The sequence below is a fragment of the Vitis vinifera genome, chromosome 5 (assembly GCF_030704535.1).
Source record: "Vitis vinifera cultivar Pinot Noir 40024 chromosome 5, ASM3070453v1".
NCBI lineage: Eukaryota > Viridiplantae > Streptophyta > Magnoliopsida > Vitales > Vitaceae > Vitis > Vitis vinifera.
The window spans coordinates 25,984,806-26,006,059 of record NC_081809.1 but is presented as its reverse complement, the minus strand read 5'-3'; the positions used below and the strand labels follow the sequence as shown (position 1 = coordinate 26,006,059).

The 21,254-nt window shown below is 30.8% G+C and overlaps 1 protein-coding gene, 1 long non-coding RNA gene, 1 other non-coding gene and 1 pseudogene across 3 annotated transcripts; 3 read left to right on the top strand and 1 right to left on the bottom strand.

Annotated features, from left to right (window-relative positions):
- On the top strand, positions 1 to 3,173 carry LOC100250790 (uncharacterized). The gene is made up of 2 exons (XR_785902.3): positions 1 to 266; positions 2,824 to 3,173. It is a non-coding gene; the product is annotated as an uncharacterized LOC100250790 (long non-coding RNA).
- Positions 3,174 to 4,101: 928 nt separating this feature from the next.
- LOC132253868 (small nucleolar RNA snoR86) lies at positions 4,102 to 4,231 on the top strand. Its single transcript, XR_009465782.1, has one exon. It is a non-coding gene; the product is annotated as a small nucleolar RNA snoR86 (small nucleolar RNA).
- A 1,608-nt stretch (positions 4,232 to 5,839) lies between these two features.
- On the bottom strand, positions 5,840 to 11,498 carry LOC100242444 (stearoyl-[acyl-carrier-protein] 9-desaturase, chloroplastic). Its single transcript, XM_002274672.5, has 3 exons — positions 11,254 to 11,498; positions 7,334 to 7,838; positions 5,840 to 6,772 (listed from the first exon to the last, which is right to left on the bottom strand). Exons 1-3 carry the CDS (start codon positions 11,376 to 11,378, stop codon positions 6,212 to 6,214), a joined length of 1,191 nt encoding a protein of 396 aa, XP_002274708.2. The 5' UTR covers positions 11,379 to 11,498; the 3' UTR covers positions 5,840 to 6,211.
- A 7,550-nt stretch (positions 11,499 to 19,048) lies between these two features.
- LOC100247577 (stearoyl-[acyl-carrier-protein] 9-desaturase, chloroplastic-like) lies at positions 19,049 to 20,863 on the top strand (annotated as a pseudogene).
- Positions 20,864 to 21,254: the final 391 nt, after the last annotated feature.

Here is a 21,254-nt window from a genome sequence, read left to right as displayed (position 1 = left end):
CAAAAACTGTTTTCCAGAACAGTTTTCAAAAACAGCAACCAAACAGGCCCTAATTTCGCTATTAAAATTAAGCAATGGGCTTGTTTTCCCTAAATTACGCGACGGGCTTGTTCCTGGGCCAAGCAACCCAACAACTTGTTAGTTTTCGTCAACATGTGCGCGCGTTAGGAGTTAGGACCAGCATCCTCTCTCTGAATTGTCAGAAATACCAGATCACAGCTCTAGGGTTTTAAGTAGGGTTTTGAACTCAAAGACCACAATTTCAGGTATATTTCTAACCCTAACCCTCCTGTTTGGTTTCCGAGAAAATCGAGGAAAGTGAAAAGAATATATCGAGCTTTTTTGTTATGTTTTTATTAGGTTTGCCAGTTTTTTTATCAGATCCTGAATGATGCCAATTTTTTTCTTTTTTTGAATTTCCTCTGTTTGGTTGCTCAGAAAATAGAGGAGAAGGGAACGAAATGATATTCAGAGTCTATATGGTCTGATTTTATTTTTATTTTATTAAAGATTCAAAAGAGAAACCCCCAGTTCAACTTAGCCAAGTACTTCGATTGATGATATATCCTAACATTCAAATTTTTTGGTTTGTTTTCGTAGGTATTCTTTAGCTTAATTTTCTCGGCTGCCAAGCAGTAGTCTGGATTTAAAATTTTGATTTGTTTTATTTTCTGAAATTTTCTCAGCGACCAAATGAGTCTAATTTGGTTCTTGTTTATACAGAGCTACTTGTTCTGGTTCTGAGTTATGTTCTTTTGTGCTTACTATGTTCTTTTGTGGGTTTGATTCGGTGCTGTGTTGAGGAAATGTGATCTGGTGGTTTCCGGCTATTAGAGATGGAATTGAATGATTGATGTGGCTATAGAGTTAGTATTTTGTTATAAAATTTATTGGGGTTTGTGGATTCTTTGGATATAATGTTTTATATCTATCCTTTTTCACTGTTAATTATTTTCATATTTGCATTTGAGTTTGGTTTAGATAATTGCTGTATGGAGCAACTTTGATGCTTACCGTGCTAGTTATGAAATTAGAAATGAGGACGAATTGACGATGTTATGCAATTTATCATAATATCATGGGATTAAAATATAACAAATTCATAGACCAAATTAGTGGAGTGATTTGCGTTACCTTTAGTATTAGCAATTGATTCTTGTTAGTTCTTTTCTCTTTGCATTTTTGTTTTCCAATGATTGTTAGGTTGACTATGATATGATTATGTCTTTTAGGATTCAGAACTTCCTTTCTCAAAGTCGAGAAACACAAGTCCTTGTGCTAAGCAAGGTTAGATATAGTTGTTAGATCCTTCTCATCCTTTATTTTTTGCTCTATTATAATATTTGTTTACATGGGTTTTTGCCCTTTTTCAGTTTGGTTGAATTGATTTTCTTGTCAGCAAACAAGAAAACTGAAGGAATGTGAATCTTGTTCTATGACATGAACTCATATTGTAGTCGGTTTGTGCTTTGTAAATATGTTTTTCCAGCTGCTTTTAAATTTTTCATTCTAAAGAACGAGATTATGATGTGTCTTTGGCTTGTCACCAGCTTATCAATTTTTAGGATAGGATCGGATTTTTGAAGGCTTCATGGTAGCATAAGCTTGCCAATGCATTGAGCATCCAGTTTTTAGTTCTCCATGCCCTTAATATCATTAAGACCCAAGATGGATTTTAAAATTTCCTTTAGATTTGCTGGGTTGAACAAAGAACTTGAACACACACACAGTTCATGTGGAGCAACTTGTTAAAACTGGTTTTTTACTGAAGTGGCCATTTCATTTTCTTAGCTTTTGCTTGAATATGAAATTATATGGGGTAGGCATCTCCAAACTCATTTCTCAAAAACAAAGATAGGTTCTTGAATAAAGAACTTTGAAACAGTACATGCACATGTGGGACACGGAGTGGAGATTGAACTTCATTTTTTAACAAAATCTTATATAGGCTGCACTTGTTTTTCTTCTTTTTTGGGTATTTATTCAAAATTTATATAGTTAGAGCACATTACTTGCTTCTTTTCTAGAACATACAATTAAAAAATGTCTAATTAAAACATAGTTACTAAGCTACCAAAGATGAGTTTTCCAACTCTGTTTTGGTTCTCATTAGATATATAGTTTACATTTTTGGGTTGGCAATTATTCTTCTGGAATTGTAAGGAACCAAAATTGCAGACTTCTACATCAATTGGATGTGTGTTGATAAAAGATTGCTATTGTCGTGGTGGGTTGCTTTTTACTTCTCTTCCCCTTAAGTTATCTAGCTCATCTATCAATACATTGGTATTTGCAAGGAACCTCCTCCACCTCTTCGTGCACTTGTTTGAGTTTTAATACATTTGTAATTTGATTGACATAGAAGTCCTATTATTGTTATTTTGCTTTGCAAAGAATAGTCTGTACGCATGTGTTCCATGGTGTACATGTTAAAGTTTATGGTCACTGACATGAACCCTTGTACAGTTGTGCCATAAGAACATTCAACATTTAGTAATGATGGCTGTAGACAGAATAAAACTTGCTAGCAGCTAGGTATCTCTTAATGGTGGCTCACTAGTTTTATTTCTCTGAAGCATCCTTGATTAGAAATAACTCTGATTATGCTGTTGTATGGAAATATTTGGTGGTTTCTGTTCATAGAATTCCAATATTCCAGTTGATTCTGTTGCGTTTGAGAAACCATTATCCATATTCAAATTTAATTTTGCAGCCACAAATCTACTTCCAAACTAGTTTGCTCCTGTCACCAACCCAGCTGGCATTTCTTGTTTTTTGACAGCATATTAATCCAATAACCTCACTTGCCTGATTTGGTTGAAGGCACAGAAAAATGGCTGGATTCAGTGGTCTCCCAACTAAGGGCAAGAACGGCATTGTTGCTGGTGGCTTGACAGCGTTTGTGGTTGGGGTGTATATCTACACCATGAGAGCTGTTGGAGGCACAGATGAAATCCAGGTAGCTATCAACAAGTTTGAGGAGGAGAAAGCCATGAAAGAGGATGCACCCAAGACCTGATCTTATTCATACATACTCCCTTTCATTCTTGTAATAATGCACACAATGGCAAGCTGTTTTGTTCTATGAGAAACACAACCTCTTTTGTATTTGAATACCTAGGAAGTAAGAACAACTGAAACTTTTAATAAATCTTGTTATTAGCTTTGGTTTACGATTTTATTAGTTTTCATTTATTTGTTAATGTTGAATGTATTTCGAATTGCTCCTTTGAACAGATACATGACAGATAATGCAAATGTGCAATTTCAATGGCATAGAATATGTCAAATAGCATTTTGTTTTTAATATAAAGCTTAAGTTATTAGGTAATGTTGTTATCCTATTATCGGGATGTTCTCAAATGTTAAAAAGAAAAAACAACATTTGAAGGTTAAACTTAATTTTTGGGAGGTTTAGATCGAGCTCTAACCATGATGCCATATTTTTAAATGTAATTTATTAACATTTTTAAAGAAGTATAGAGATCCATGTTTTTTCCCAAACTTGATGTGGGAAGGAAAATTTTTAGAATATTTTTAAAATACATTCTCAAATATAAAATTCAATTACATTGGAATAATAATTAACTTTCCGAAGCTAACTTGTGTTAAAGCCCTAACACGAGCTTATGCCGTAGCTGGTTAGTGGGCTTAAAGCATTTGTTAGTAGGTAATGAGCCAATAATGTACATTAGACGGGTATAGAATCTATTAACAAAGAAAACAAGAAAATAAGAATCATGTTGTATATTTTTGTGATGGGGAGAGAGGGGAGAGGGGAAGAAAATAAAGACCAAGTCCATTTCAGCCCAAATTCAACATTTGTCCGGCCCAATTGAATGTCTAATGGAATGGGCTTGGCCCGCATTCTTTACTCTATATGGGTAGTTTTGTCATTTCAGACCGAATTAGGGTTTCGCTTCTCATCTATAAATATAGCGGAGTTTGCCCTTTGGTTGTACGTGTTCTTCTCTTCCATCTCTAGGGTTAGGGTTAGGGTTTCACTTTTCTTTGAGATTTGGAGGTTTTTTTCTTTTTGTTTTCTTGGCATCCAGTGTTTGTAGATGTATAGTGTTTTTTATACTTTGAAGCCAATTAGCAGAGCAAAGGCGTCGAATAAAAGAGAAATGACGCAATTTGCCTTGAAGGTTGGCGATAAGGAAAAATGGCGATTCTCCGTGCCTGTCAATCATTTTTATTTTGATCATGGCCTCGAACAAGTCGCTACATTCGATTTTCACTTCTCCACTTGATTTTTAAAAATAAAAAATAAAAATAAAGATTGAGGTAGATTTACCTACCGATTTAATGCGAATGCATTTTTTCCTTTTAAGATTAGGTTTTTCACATTATTTTTTTTCTTCGATTTTTAATAAAATAAGAAGTCAGAAAATTTTTATTTAATTTGATTTTTGTTTGTTTGGGAGGCAATCGTTGTCTGGTTTATATATATCTTAATTCAATTATTTTGAACAAAAGATTAAGAAGTGAAACAGACTATGTTTGATTGTCGAGAGAATAAGCGAAAATAAGGGAAAATAGATATGGAGGAAAAATGTAAGATTGAAATTGAAATGACGAAATAAATGATATAGATTAATCCCTCCACCGATATGTAAATTGGGTAATCCACTGGTGTGTGGGTTAAGGGCATTACCAACTCATGGAAGCCCAAACTAATTATTTATTTATTATTTTTTAATTTTATTAGTCGGTTTGAATTATAAAAGTGAAAAATGGATAAAGGGAGAAAAAATATAAAAAGCAAAAAGTATTTGTTTACTTTAATTATATAAAAATTATATTTATTTTAAGTCATTGATATAAAAATTGAATAATTATAAAATACATTAATTTTTAACTAATTTTAATTATGTTTATTTTATTTTTTTTACCAAACAAAAAAAAAAATTTTTTTCTTTACTAAGCTTTTTGAACCAAACATAACCAAGTTTAGGAAATATTTTCATTCAATTTTTGTTCAAATTGGAATTAGAAAAGTATTTGAAATTTGAATTTATAGATATTGAAAAGCATTTGAAACTTGAGGTTATAGTTGATACTTATGTTTAGTAGTATCTAATGATATGTTTTATAGTTTTGAAATATATTTAGATATGACTATGCTTTATAGCTTTGAAATGATTATTTTATTTAAATAAAAATGCTTATTTTAATTTTTTTTATTTAAAAACCCGAGTTAGGTGCTACCTTTTAATCCGATCAAGTTGCAATCCTAAATAAAACGATTAATTTCATTGAGACCCCTTAAGTTTAATATAAAGACATTAAGTCATCATAGATTTCAAATTTTATCCATAAAAACATTTAAAGAATAAAATTTAATTTTTAGAGAATTGTTAAACACTTGTATCTAAAATAATTTTACTTAGAATCTCTTTAAAAATAAAATAAAATAGATTTATAAGGATGCTAATTAACAAAATTTAAGTATATTTACACCAAACTTTAATAGAGGTGTAATAATTCTCTTCTTGAAGTGAGCCTAGGTTATCTATCTAACCCTAATAATTTTCTCAGCATATGATTTTGCATCATAAAAATCTTTTTAAATTCCTTCATCCAAACAGGATTTATTTGACCTTCAAAATGAAATCTGTATTCATGGTTGTTGCAAAGAACACTTGTGGGAGCCATTTAGCTGAAAATGTTTTTAGTTTAACAAGACATGACAAGAAGCATTCAGACCTGAGTGCCCAGTTCAAGACCTCCATGTATCTTCCACTCTTTCTACAGAAACATCCACACACGATCTGGGTTTCATAAACTTTTAAGCATACCAACCACCAAAACCCAGATTTCTAAAACCCCAAAAAAATGATCAAGTTGCAGTGCATGGGATTGATCATCAAAATTGCAATAGAGAGGGAAACAGCGTTTCACTTACACTCAAAAGGACAACAAAGGACCAAAGAGGCAAAGACTTACTACTTACTATTGGATGAACACAAACTTGTACATAAGGGCCATTCAGAACATAGAACTTGAAAAAGAAACAAAGAAAAAAAGAACCGACAACTGCCCCCTGTAGGAGAACCATGCAACTGAAAACAACTGTATCTACAACCCTTCAACAAAGCGAAATTGGAATAGCAGACGAAAATGCAACTGGGAAACTTCTACCTCTGTTTGTGTTCTGTGTAAGAAGCGGGGGGAGGATTCGATGGAGAGTGTATGCCTGACCTGGCTCTCACAGCTTCACTTCTCTGTCAAAAATCCAGCTGAAAGGAATGGTGAGTGCTTCCTTGGCTCTTCCTTGCGCTCTTTCCTCCAGCTTTCTGAATCTTGGGGCTAACCCGCAAACATAGTCCTGTGCTTTTCGCCCGTCACCAGAGAGTCCAGTGAGCTTCTCCACATTCCACCTGCCCACCAAGAATTCCAGTATGTCGGCGTAGTCCTTGGCAGTGTAGACTCCCAGCCGCTGGGCTACTGCTGAGAAGTGATCAAAGAGGTTGTCATCACGGCCATCATACATCAGGTGAGCAGGCATAGAGATTTTCTTCCTCATCATGTCAGCAAAAGCCAGTACAGTTCCATCAGGATCAATCTCAAAGAGCTTTTCGACTATCTTGGTGTAGGCAGTTTCATGGCGCTTCTCATCTGAGGCAATTGTACCACATATTTGAGCCAACTTCATATCCCCATGCTCCTTGGCATGCCTGGCAGTGTTGCCATGGGAGATGAATGTCGCCCTTTCTTGGAATGAAGTGTAGATGAACCCGAGGTAGGGACTATTCTCTGTCCGTGGATCCTATAAAATGATGGGAGGATAAGAAATCAAATTCAGAACTTCCACAGGAACAAAAATCACAGAATAGATATATATCCCTTCCTTTTGGTGATTTAAACCCCTCTGCTATCAATGGATTATGTAACATCTGCTCCAAACAAAATGAACAAAAGGACATGGAACAACTGCCAGAAGTAAAACATACCACCAACAGAAGAAAATATTATTTAGAGGGCATCTTCGCAAGGAAAAAGTTTGGATGTAAATAACTATCTAATCATTTTAAGCTTCAGAAGTGTTTTCATGAATATGCAAATGAATGGACTAGAAGACATTGAGGATATCCTTCAGATCCAGCCAAGATCTTGATTCAATATCTTCCACTGTCAAACACGTCTTAATCTTGATCCAGGATACAGTTGGAGCAGCATAAAAATTTTGCTCATGCAACCTTATCCAGGATCCCACCATACCACTTACCAAGCCTCCCATCATTTCCTCATTTCAAAAGTTTTGCAAAGTTTAACTGCTTAAAGTAGTTTAGAGATAAAACCTTTCAAATGTTCATGTGAAGGAACTTACCATTCCTGATCCAATCAAATATTGAATTGTCTTCTCAATTTGTCTCATGTCTACTCGTCCAGACAGATATAGGTACTTGTTGAGAAGGTCACCATGCCTGTTCTCTTCTGCAGTCCATGCCCTTGTCCAAATTGCCCAAGAGGTGAGGCTTGCACCTGTTTCATCCCGAACCCCATCCAAGGTATTAAGCATTGTTTGGTAAGTTGGAAGGGCTTCTTCAGTGATCATATCTCCAACCAAAACAACAAAGTAATCATCTGGAAGCTCCTTTGCCCTCTCCCTTAGTTCCTTGACTTGTTCATGGAATCCATCAGAAGCAGGATCTGGTAGAAAATCCTGTGGTTGCCAAGATTTCTCAACTGGCTTCAGGTGAACCAAAATGTTCTGCTCAGCCCAATTCTCCATGGATTTGAAGATCTCAATCTTTTGGGGTGGCATGGAGTGGGTCACTTGAACATGAACCTCCCGAGGAGGGCTAAAAGGCTTCTTGAGATTCTCAACCTCCCTGCATTAACCAGAAGAGATTTAGATTAGGTACTTACTGTTCAGATGTTTGGTTTTTCAAAAGGTTCAGACACTGCCATATTACAAGTATAATACATTGCAGCATATTTAAGGGATCTCATGTACATGATAACTGATCCAAAGTTCCAAACATGCTCTTTATAAATGCAAAAGAATAAATTTCAAAATCAAATGACAATGCATCTCCCAACATAGTCGAGATCATTCTCCTATCATATGATCAAAATCAGTCCAGCAATCCTTGAATTCAAATGATTATGCCAAATTTTAGCCCCGATAGGAGGGCCCATTTTTGTTCTACACTGACATCATGGAAATTAATCTCTCAATCTTCAATGTTTCAGTCATGCCAAATTCAGAGAACACTTTGAATACACCAGCTAGCACAAGAAGATCATAGAAAAGACGTAGCCTCCCTTGGAGGAATTTATTGTCGACCAAAGGGGTGTAAAGCTGCATCTTAACCAAGCAGCCAGCTTATGATGGATAGAATACTTTTCTAAGGGCTCGGTAGGTGGCCAATGATGATAATATGGCTACTTTTAATGGGTAAATCTATAAAATGTTTATGTTTTTTGAAAAATAAAGTGAAAAGTGGCAACCAAAATCTGTAATTTTTAACATTGATATTTGGTATGCTCTTCTAAGGGTATTTCCTCCTTGCCACTGTTTACTCTTACACAAAATGTGTTGCTTAAGAAAGACAATGAGGATAAAGATGCTTGATTTTCCATGGATGGAATTCCTACCAAACCACCCAATGTTCCTTCATCACATCATCACACACAAGATTGATTTGCACGGACTCAAAGACATCTAAAGTTCTAAGCTATCAAATTAGCTATAATGACACTGTTGGGCATCTAATACATAATCTTTTTTTTATAGGTCATCTAATACATAATCATGAAAGGAATAAGTCATCTAATCTATAAATATTCGTGGTGGCTCTAGTGAAATCCCAAAAGCACCAAATATGATCCTCTTAGACTCACATAAGATTCAAACCATGCCCAAATCGCTTAGATCCTTGCCCATGCCATGGATGAGATAACAACTTGTTTAAAGCAAGTTGCCATTTCTTCATATACCATCAGAGAAATCACTTTTACCATGAATAATATTAGTAAAAAATGGTTGGTCAAATGCATAGATATCCTTCATTGGCTTAATACTAATGTGTGATCCTTCTAATGGCAGCCCATGAATTAAATAATCTTGATTTCCATCCCAAATATTGATCAGAATGGGAATAGCTCACTAAGAGTTCGTTTGGTAGTGATTTTAAGAACTGTTTTTAACCTAAAAAGTGCTTTTAAAAAAACATTGGGTATTTAGTAAAATTTAGGAAGCATTTTTAGAAATCTTAAAAATCACTTGTAATATTTTCTGGAAAAATATTTGATAGGTGATTTTCCTAAAAACACCTCTAGAGAAAACACTTCAAATAAAAACATTGTCAAACATATTCGAAAAGTCTATTTGGAACTGGTTTTAAAAAACATTATTAATCTAAAAAGTGTTTTTGAAAATAAATAAAGTGTTTGGCAAAATTTAGGAAACACTTCTAAAAATTTGAAAAAAGGTCAAAGATCCACCACCTAAAAAACTAATGCAAGCAATGCAATTTCATTGATCAGCCTGCTCAGTACGAAATTCAAATGTGTTCAAATCATCATCAGCCCATTAAAAAAACATCGCAATAAACAAATTGAAATAATACAAGTAAAAGTGCGTTTGAGAGTGATTCTAGAAAGTGTTTTTAGCATTTATAACACCGAATGATAAAAATTTTCAAGTATTAAAAATATTAAAAACGCTTCCAAAAATCACAACTAAACGGACTCTTAAGTATATTACATGAATTTTTTATAAGAAAATTTTAACTTATGAGCGTTTTTTTATATGGTTTATACTCGGAATTGGACAAACTCAGGAAATGGAAACGGAAATGAAGTAGAAGTTAACACCTTAAAACAAAATCCCACGTGAACATGTTAATTCAATTGAACTACCAAACAAAAACCCATAAACTCAGCCTAGAGCATAACGCCTCTTCGACACAAAAGCAAGCATGCACCGACAAGCCTCAAGGTGTAAAGAAAAACCACTAGCACGTTGCACCGACGCAACCCGCAAGAAACCAAAATTGGACGACTTTGCAGTCCCTGAATTTTTTACCAGCCAGAAAATGACCCAAACTATATTGAAAAAAAAAAGAAAAGAAAAGAAAAAAGCTGCAGAACTCAACTCAGCCATTACTAAAAGTTGTTCAGAAGACGAGTTCTTCCAGGCTTTTCCACTAAGAATAAAATATAAATATGTATGAATAAGACATACAAAAATCAGGCATGCATGAACTAAGAACTAAAGAAATTAGATGAGTCAATCAAGACTATCCAGCTAACACAAAAGCACTTAAAAAAATCAAAACCAAATCTCAACAATTAAACAACCAATTCATTCACAGTGATGATTTGGTGCTGTTCTCAAATTATAATATGAGTACAAGAAATATCCCAAGCACCCCTTCCCCACCAAACTGAAAAATGACAAAGAGAAACAGTAAACCGCCCACAAACATAGACCAGAAACCACAAACAGAAACACGTAATAAAGTAGACAATTCCATCTGCCAAATTGAAAATAAGAAAGAGGGCAAAGTGAAGAAACTGGAAGAAACAAAGGCAACACATCAGCAATCATCATCTGAGCTAAATGCATCCGGGCTATAAATTCAAATAAAAACACAGATTTATTCATATGATGAAATCAAGTGAATGCATAAACACATTTTAGGAATCAAAACTGTTTGAAAAATCATATGAATGAAAGCAAGAGAACATGAATTTCCGAACGAGAATCTGCCGGTACATAAACTAGGACTGTGAATTCCTCAAACTGCACAGATTTCTGGTAACATGCATGAGCATGAATCAAACCCAACAAAAAAAATACATATTTTTGAAAAATTAATGAAACCCAGCTCAAATTGTCCAAGTTTGGGAAGAAAAGCAGAAAACCCGAGCGAGAAAAAAAAACATTTAAGAAACAAAATCAATAACAAAAAGGAAAAACCCCACCAGGAAAATCAACACCAAACACATCTCAATGAACACAATTAGAAGATTAAAAACAGAAAACCCAGATAACAAAACAGCAAGAGTCGGAAACCCATGAAAAATCAATGCAGCTCCAACCCAAATTAGAGGGGAAAAAAAGCAGAAAACCCAGAAAGAAAACAACGAGATAACGACAACCCATGAAGAATTAATGCATTCAGAGACCAAATTAGAGGGAAAAAACAGAAACCAGATCCAAAAACAGGAGGTGAACAAGAAGGAATGAGAAGATCCATTAAAACAGCAGAATAGAGGAGCAGAAAAGAGACTGACTTGGAGCCAGAGCGGAGAGTGGAGGCCATGAAGACGGTGGGAGATCTGATGCTGGCCATTGGAGGGAGAGAAAAGGAAGGGAACTTGTGGAATTGGAAGGAGAGGTGATTGAGTTGGAGAGCCATTTGTTCTTGAGACAGAGAGAGGTTTGAGCTGCTGAGGCTTTTGGCCTTAGGTTCAGTTTCCTCCACAGAAGGGAAGGAAGAGGGGAGGGACAGGGGCCTTCGGATCCACTGAATGGTTTTTGTGTCTATTTATAGCGGATCCCTTTTCATTAAAATCACATCACCTTTCTTTTTTCATTTTTCTTTTTTCTTTTTTGAAATTTTCGGTAATTTAAAAATTATAAAAATAATTATTATGTTTTAGACATTATCATATAATTTTTGAAAAACATCTATCTATTTATTTAGATTTCCATAACGTCAAAATCAGAAAAATATGTTTTCATACTTTCATATAAAAAAATTAAAAAATACAAACTTAAATTTATAAATATAAATTTTAAATAATTATTTAAAAATAATTAATATTTCATATTTTTTTTTATCAAAATATTATTTTGACGATTCAGATATTATCTTTTAATGATATAGATATTATTTTTGACTATTTTAGATATCATATTTTATTGATACATAAAATTTAAATGATATAGATATTATTTTTGACTATTTTAGATATTATATTTTATTGATACATAAAATTTAAATTATTTTTAAAGGGTTTTATCTATAATTATTTTTATATGAAAATAATTTTTTTCAATTGAAAAAAGTACTTTGCAATTTAATAAGAGAAGATTGTAAGGAAAATATTTTTCATTTGAATTTTAAAATATTTATTTTTATCTTAATTTCTTATTTTATTTCTTTATTCACATTTTTTATGGATATTGAAATTTGTGCCCTAATTTGAAAAAAAAAAGTTGGTTATTTGATTATTTCCTACCTAATAATCTACCAACTAATTCAACCAATTTTTTTTTTCAGGCATTTGATTGAGACCAATTATATAATTTATAATATTTTTTTATTAATTATTTTAAAATTTATATTATTTGAATATTTCAATAAAAATTATTTCACACATTTAAAAGATTTAAATTATTTGAAAAGAAACATTCAAAGTAAAATTATTTTTAAAAATTAAAAAAATTGACATGTTTGGTAACTGTTTTAACAGTTTTATGATGATTTGTGAAATAAATGTATATTTAATAACTAAAAATATTTTTAATTTATTTTTAATCTTTTTAAATATGTTTTAAAAAATATTCTTTATTAATTATTTTACATATTTATATAATTATTATTTTTAAATAATTAAAAAATATTATTTAAAAACACTATATTTTCTATTATTAAGAATAAAAAATAAAAAATATTTTTTAATTGAGAAAAGTGTTTTCTTTTTTTTTTTTTCTAAAAAATAAAAAACTATTCTCCAAACTAATTATCAAACATTGAACAACTTCAATATTTTTTATCAATATTTTTAGTAGATTTTTTTGAGATAGCATAATGTATAAATTTATTTTTACCTAATTGAAAATTTGCATCATATTTTTGTTGTTTTTGATAAATGATTTTCACAAATTATTAATATTTTTATAATAAAAATACTAAAAATATATCATTTGGGTATCAAAGGTGGGTTAAAAATGTAGAAGAGAAAAAAAAAATTATATATAAAAGAAAAACGTGACATCACTAGCTAAGAGCTACATTAGGGTCCACAGAGATGAGCAAAACAGGGGCAGAGAGAGAGAGAGAGAGAGAGAGAGAGAGAGAGGTGTCATGAGGAACATGAGCAAGTGGCGAAGAGGATATTACACTTGTCACCTTCACTTGTTTGCATGGGCTCTATGATGCTCATATCTTCTCTCATTTTCCCACTTGCCAAACAAGCATACTTCATACTTGAATAAATTAAACCCAAATGTTCCATCAAAGTTGTTGTCAATTTTTCACTCGTGGAAATTGATGTTGTGAAAGACTTTCTTGTATAATTAATTAATGAACAAGATTTTGGTACGCAAAAAGAACTTATCAGTTATGGAGGTTCAATTAATGCAATATCAATCCTTCAAAAGAACAAACACTGGTTTAAAGGCTTGTTTGTTAATGATCCTAGTAAAAGCTTTATTTTCAATGGCACTTCTATTAGGATTGTTTTTATGGAGAATAATTTGGTATTTAGATTAAACATAAAAATATATATTGTGTTAATTAAAGAATTATTTTAAGTAATTTTTAAAATTTATATAATAATATCACCCTTAAAATATTATTGAGATCAAATCGGTTTTTCTATGACAATTATATGTATTTATATGAGTTTTTATATAATATATTGGACATTTAAGCCTAGTAATTATCAATTGGATTGATCGGTTTGATTTGGATGTCAAAACATTATTTAGTATAAATTGATATTATTTGTTTAATAAAAAATAAAAAAGATTGTCACTACTCTCAAATGGGTATTAGGTTTTTTATTTTATTTTATTTTTATTTAATTATTGTGGTTTGGGCAATAGGCTTGTAGATGGCATGTGGATAACGAGCCACTTGCCAAGAGGATATCCCACTTGACCCTCACCTCTTTGCATGAATTTCACGGTATCTTTCTTTCCCATTTTCTTACTTACCAAACAATTTGTGAGGCTGAATTAATTGAGCACAAGAACGAGACAATAACAAATTAAGGTTTGTTTGGTAATTAAAATAGTTCTAAAAAATAGTTTTTAAGAATAATTTTTTAAAACTGTTCTATGATATTTTATAGAACAAAAATCTATTTGATAACTTAATATGTTTTTAATATATTTTTAATATTTTTAAATATGTTTTAAAAATATTTTTATATCTATAAATTTATTTTTAATTATTATATATATTTATATAATTATTTTTTAAAATAATTATAAAAAAACAAGTGAAAACAACTAAAAGATATTTTTTCAAAATACCATGTTTTCTATTTTTTGCTATCAGAAAACAAAAAGTAGTTTCTTGTTTCTAAAAAATAGAAAATTATTCTTAAAAATAGTTCTCAAACAAGGGATTAGAGTTTTGAGGCTCATGCATTTAAAAATTATAATGATGGTCTCAATAAATAATTAAGCACCAATCAAGCCAAGAGATGAAAATAATTTGTTAAATGAAATGATTTTTTTTTTTAAAAAAAAATTGTAAATATAATTTGTCAACTTTAAATCTATATATATATATATTATTTTCTTTTCCTTGTATTTTTTTAAAAACTAAATATTAGAAAAAATAATTCTTTTAAAAACTGTTCTAATAGAAACACTATTAACAAATGATACAAAATATATATATATTTTTTAATAAAGTTTCCATTTAAAACACTTTTCTAACTTTATATTCTACGGTCAAGAATTGTTTTCAAGAACCTTAATAAATATATTCTTGATTTTAGTAAAAAAAAACAAAAAAAAACAACCATTTTCAAATATTAAAAAAAAATTTCAACCCTTATCAAAATTTTCAAATCGTTACCAAACAATTCATCATGTTTTCTAATCCTTTTTAAAATCACTTTCAAACCGAGTCTCGATATATTTGGGAGTAGTTCATTCACCCATCTTTTTTTTTTTTTTTTTTTATCATCTTTCCATCATAGGCCGGAGTTGAAGGCTTTAAAGTGCGAACATGAATAACGTTTGTCATGGATATCATTTTTCATGTGGCAGGTCTTGTCAAGTTCATATGCTTTTGTCAACAATGAAAATGACATTCACTCCATGTTTTCGATACTATCTAAGACATCCTTCCATAGATTGATTTAATAACTTAATATAATTTAGATACGAATTAGAAATTGTTAAGATATACTTCTTCATTTATGTTTTTAAAATTAGTAATAATAATAATTTTAACATAAAATATGATAGTTTTTAAAAATTGTTTGAAAAATTAAAGTATTAAAAAAAATTATTATCTCAAATTTTAAAATTTTTAAAAACGATTTTTAAGAACATAAAGACCTGTTTGGCCATATTTTCTAAAACAATTTTCAAATATCTACTATTTTTTTAGAAACTCTCAAGTAATTCCAATATTGCTACCACCTTAAAGAGACTGAGTAGAGCAATTGCTTTCTCTCTATTTCTTTTCCATCAAAATCCCCATGATTCCTTCCCTATAATTACTAAGACTATATTTGATTCTAAAAAAATATGAGAAAAAATACGAAGGAAAAAAAAAATGTAAAAACAGTAAAAGAAAATAGAAAAACAGATTTAAAATCAATAAAATATTTTATATGCTACTTCAAACTTATTTATTTTATTTTTTCATTTTTATATAAGAATTAAATAATTTTAAAATGTATAAGTTTTTATCTAATTTTAATTAGATTTGATTTTCATTCTCATTTTCATATTGAAACCAAACATGAAAAAATAATTTTCTTTAACATTTTCTTTTTATTATTTTCCGAGAACCAAACATAACTTAAAGCTTTTCCATCTAGATCTTACTCTCATCTAGTCTCTCCTTTATTCATACCTATATATCTAACACTCATTAAATATATAGAGAAGCACGTCTATCTATGACCACAAAATTCACCCCGATTTTGTCAAATGAAAATGACAAAATCCAAACAAAAAATTCACTAAATATGGTACCCTAGCATTGGATAGTGACATTTTTTAGTATTATAATAAATTAATTTCTAAATAGGAAAAAGTGTGTCAAATGAAAATGACAAAATCCAAACAAAAAATTCACTAAATATGGTACCCTAGCATTGGATAGTGACATTTTTTAGGATTATAATAAATTAATTTCTAAATAGGAAAAAGTGGGTTTTGATTCCGTAATAAAAAATAATACTAAATTTTTTAAATCAAGAATTATCTTTATTTATTTAAAAACAATTTGAAACACTTCAACATTTTATAGAGTCATCACATATTTTCTTAAAATACTTATGTAATTTATCTTGCCATCAATATTAATTGACAACTCCGCTCTCCACCTAAATGTTTCATTTTTTAGATTTATTATTATTATTTTATTAATTGATATTTAGGACATTACAAGTAAAATCCATTAATTAGAATAAGTTTACATTTATTAATGAATTGTCCATTTATTTTTTAGTAGGTGGAATCCATTAATATATTTCGAAATAGGGAGGCGAGAAATAAATGCAAATGGAATCAATGAAAACCGTCGCCTCCCACCTCATAGCTAATTTGAGACAAATATTTTAGTTGATAGGTAGTGACATTTATTTTTGGGGAAAATAAGTTTTAACTTTTAAATCATTAATATGAATATATATATATAAAAAGAAACCACAAAATTTTAAAATCAATATTATCTTCATCTATTTAAAAATGATTTAATATATATACACTTTTTATTCATAACAATTTTCTATTCAAAATAAAAAAAATAAAAAAATACGTTTAACAATATAAAAAAAATTATTTAAATCATCTTTTAATTTTTTTCACTTATTTTATAAAAATTCCTTTAAAAAATAATTATACAAATATTAAGAATGGTTAAAAACAAATCTCTATACTTTTTTTTTTCAAAACATATTTAAAAACATTTTAAATTTTCAAACAAATATTTATTTTATAAAATATTAAAGAATAATTTTTAAAAACTGTTTTTGAAATATATATATATATATATATATATTTTCGAGTTAGTTTAAGAGTGATTTGTGATTAAATTGCTTTTTATCTTTGTCTTTATGTTAATAACTCTTTTATTGGAAATGCTTTCAAAAAATGGTTATTTGATTAAAAAGTTCTTACCCATTTTGGAAATTTAATCCTCCATTTTTTCAAATAATTTTTTTTGGTCAATTTTTATTAATCAAATAAATTTTCAAACAATTGTTATTAAAAATAATTTTTGGAATTTTATTAAAAACAATTTTTTTTTTTGCATTTTCCTAAAAGCATTTTTTTTAATTTTTATTTAAAAAACTTTTATTTATTAAAAAAATATTTTCTAAACTATTGTTTTTATTAAAACGTAATTAATGAACTGTTTCTTTTATTAAAACAAAATTTCTGAACTATTAATTGCTTAATTCTCTATACACCCAACAAATATATACATAAATAATAATTATAAGAACGGATAGAAATAAAATAAAAAAAATAGAAAAATAAAATATATACCAAAATAAGCTCTTAACAAGCTCAAGCTCAATGCCCATGGCACACGCAAAACAAAAAATTGAGTTCAAATATAAATATAAAATTATGCACAAAGTTCAAAACAAATATTGATTCCTAAATTTAAAACTTTAAATTGATCAAATAAATTTTGCCAATAAAAATGAATCCAAGAGAAATATTCTCCATGTTATAAGCCCTATCCAAAATCTCCAAATTTAGAGCCAAAATTAAAGCACATTCAATCAAGAACAAATATGATAAAACAAAATAAAATTAATTATACCTTAATTTAATATCTCATAATCTAAACCCCAAATCGAATTTACAACCAAAACCAAGCCTAATTTAATAAATAAATAACTAAACAAATTAAGCAAACCCAAAATACTCGAACCATTGCAGAAATCAAATAATAATAATAATGACAACAACAATAATAATAAAAACAAAGCAAAATAAAACAAAATAAAATAAATAAAAATTTTACCTCACGAAGCCCTAGTGCAGTGGGTTTGGGAGTTGTGGGTTTTAGGACAGAGAGAAAGAAGAGAGGGAAAGAAATAAAGAGGGAAAAAAAAATGGGGGAGGAGGGAGATGGTGGGGCGGCAAAAATGGGTTTTGGGTGGGATAAATAGGAAAAAGAAAGAAAATGACGAAGAAAAGGGGAACCAGAAAATGGGAGGGGGAAAAAGGGTGCCGTGCTTGAGATGGGTGGTGTGTGGCTGGAGGGAGAGTAGGGTAAAAAATGGAAGGAGGAATTGACAGAAAAAATGGAAAGGAAAAGGGAAAGGGAAAGAAGAGGGGAGAAGAGAGAGTCTGGGAGGTCTCTGCCGTGTGTGGATGAGTGGGTAAAATGGTTGGGGGAGGAAGAAGAGGGAAGAGAAAAAGAAAAGAAAATGAAAATGAAAAAGGGTAGGAAAAGAGAATGAAATGGTAAAAAGTGGAGAGAGAATGGGTGTTCTCTGGCCGTGAGGAGTGGAGGTTGGGGAGAGAGAGAGTGCTTCTGTGGGGTAAGTGGGAAGAAAGAGGAGGGAGGGAAAAAAAAAAAGATAAAAGAAAAATAGTAGTAAAATAATATATAAAATAAAAAAAATAAAAAATAAGAATTAAAAGGTACGAGTAAGTAAAAAAAAATTCAAATATAATCAAATTTCAAATCTTAAAATAAAATTAGATTCAAAACTAATGTAAAAATAAATTTGAAATAAATTTTAAGTTTTAACCATTACATAAAAAATAAAATTTTATGTTTTTAAAAACTATCTTGCTTTTAAAATAAGTCTCTACTAACTCTTATATTATATGTAAAGTTGTTATTGTTTATGTTTCTAAAAATAGAAATAAAGAAGTATATTTAAAGAACATTTAAATTATATCTTCATTGAATTCGTTTAATAGTAATTGTAGAAAATATTTTTAATTTGAAATTTTATCATTTAAATATTAAAAATATTTTCTAAAATCACTCTCAAACTTATTCCATTTTCGGCATAAGAGCTAATTACTTATTAAAGCCATATGTTGGTATTCTTTTAATGCGTGGGCCTCCTCCATTCAATTAGTTCAATTCAACCACGTAAGTTGTTTTCCAGGTTGCCTGTCATATATATATCGTCCAGAGTACAAGGAAGTGAAGTCAGAAAATGGCTCTCAATTTGAATCCCTTGCTTTCTTTTACTTTCCTGCAAATGGGTTATCATACATCTCCCAAATTCTCCGTGGCCTCCATGCACCGCTCTGTGTCCAGGTGAGTGTGTTCTTCACTTCTTACGAAAGTTTACGGAATGTTCATACCATCTAGTAGAAAATGACAAGTGTCTATGTTCATTGTTTCATTCTAACCATTGTGAAAAGACGGATCCGAACTGTAAGTACCTAATCCAAATTTCTTCTGTTTAATGTAGGGAGGTTACTAAGAAGACTTTTAGCTCTCCTCACAAGATTCAAGTAACCCACTCAATGCCACCACACAAGATTGAGATTTTCAAATCCATGGAGAATTGGGTTGAGGAGAACGTTTTAATTCACCTGAAGCCAGTTGAGAAATGTTGGCAACCTCAGGACCTTCTGCCTGATCCTGCATCTGATGGATTTCATGAGCGAGTCAAGGAGCTAAGGGGACCCCGGATGACTACTTTGTTGTTTTGGTTGGAGATATGATCACTGAAGAAGCCCTTCCAACTTACCAAACACAGATCAATATCACTGATGGAATTCGTGATGAAACAGGGGCAAGCCCCAGCTCATGGGCAACTTGGACAAGGGCATGGACCGCTGAAGAGAACAGGCACGGTGACCTTCTTAATAAGTATCTCTATCTGTCTGGAAGAGTAGATATGAAACAAATTGAGAAGACAATCCAGTATTTGATTAGGGCTGGAATGGTGAGATTCTTGCTGCATACTTTTTTACTGTTTTATCTCCAAAACCACAATATAGTGACAGATTTTGGTAAGACGTAAGGTGGATTTGAAATTGATAGACACATTACACAACACTTGCTTGATGTAGCTGACAAGAAACCAGGTCTAAAATTTCAGGACTTGTAATCAGTCAGCTGGGTTTTGGGCAAACATCTTTAAAAAGATTAGATACAAACATCAAATCGAATTGTGTTTTTCTTTCCTTTTGGTTGGGTCTTCTTCTATGGTAAAGATATTTTCACTAGTTTCTTTAGTACTCGGTTTTTTCTAAAGTCAGTCACAATCTTCACTAGTTCTTGAACTCAAGTTCTTTTTCTCCATCTTTTCATAGGATGTGCAGATGGAAAACAATCCGTACCTATTATTCATCTATACTTCATTTCAAGAAAGGGCAACTTTCATATCCCATGGCAATACTGCCAGGCTCGCCAATCAACATGGGGACAAGAGCTTGGCTCAAATATGTGGCATAATAGCCTCAGATGAGAAGCGCCATGAAACTGCTTACACCAAGATAGTGGAAAAGCTCTTTGAGATTGATCCCAATGGAACTGTCTTGGCTTTTGCAGACAGGATGAGGAAGAAAATCACCATGCCGGGCCTCTTGATGTATGATGGATGTGATGACGACCTTTTTGAACACTTCTCAGCAGTTGCTCAGCGGCTTGGTGTGTATACTGCCAAGGACTATGTTGATAACTTAGAATTCTTTGTGGAAAGATGGAATGTGGAAAAGCTAACTGGGCTTTCTAGTGAGGGGCGAAAAGCTCAGGATTATGTTTGTGGGTTAGCTCAGAGATTGAGAAAACTGGAGGAGAGAGCTCAAGAAAAGGTAAAGCAAGCACCCACCATTCCTTTCAGTTGGATTTTTGATAGAGAAGTGAAGCTCTGAGTGCAAAATGGAAGACAAGGATTGGTCGTGTTCTCAAAGATCTATCAAGTAATATACAAGTGTAAGCCATCAATGTTTCTCTATCTCAATTTCAATAATCACGATCTCATCTCATATCACTTCTTAGAATAATCCTACAAACTAGGGTTTTGGTTTGTATCTCATCATTTGGACTGGAGCAGTGCTTTTTTTTTTTTTTTTTTTTTTGCCGATAAGATATTGGTAAAAACATCCTATGTTATCATGAGCAAGTAAATTATTTAGATCTGGTTTGAGCGTGGTAGAATTGCTTCCTATGTTGTGTTTGATTTTCTTAATGAAAGAAAATCAAATATATACCGATTTTTCTAAGTTATTAGGAAGGAAAACTCCATTGTTATGCATGTTCATTAGATTTAAACTTTATTTGAAAGAGAAAAATAATTAAAACTTTGTTTTTAAATATATATATATAATTTATTAATTTTAAATCTATTTTTATTTATTTTTATCTTTTTTCTTTTAA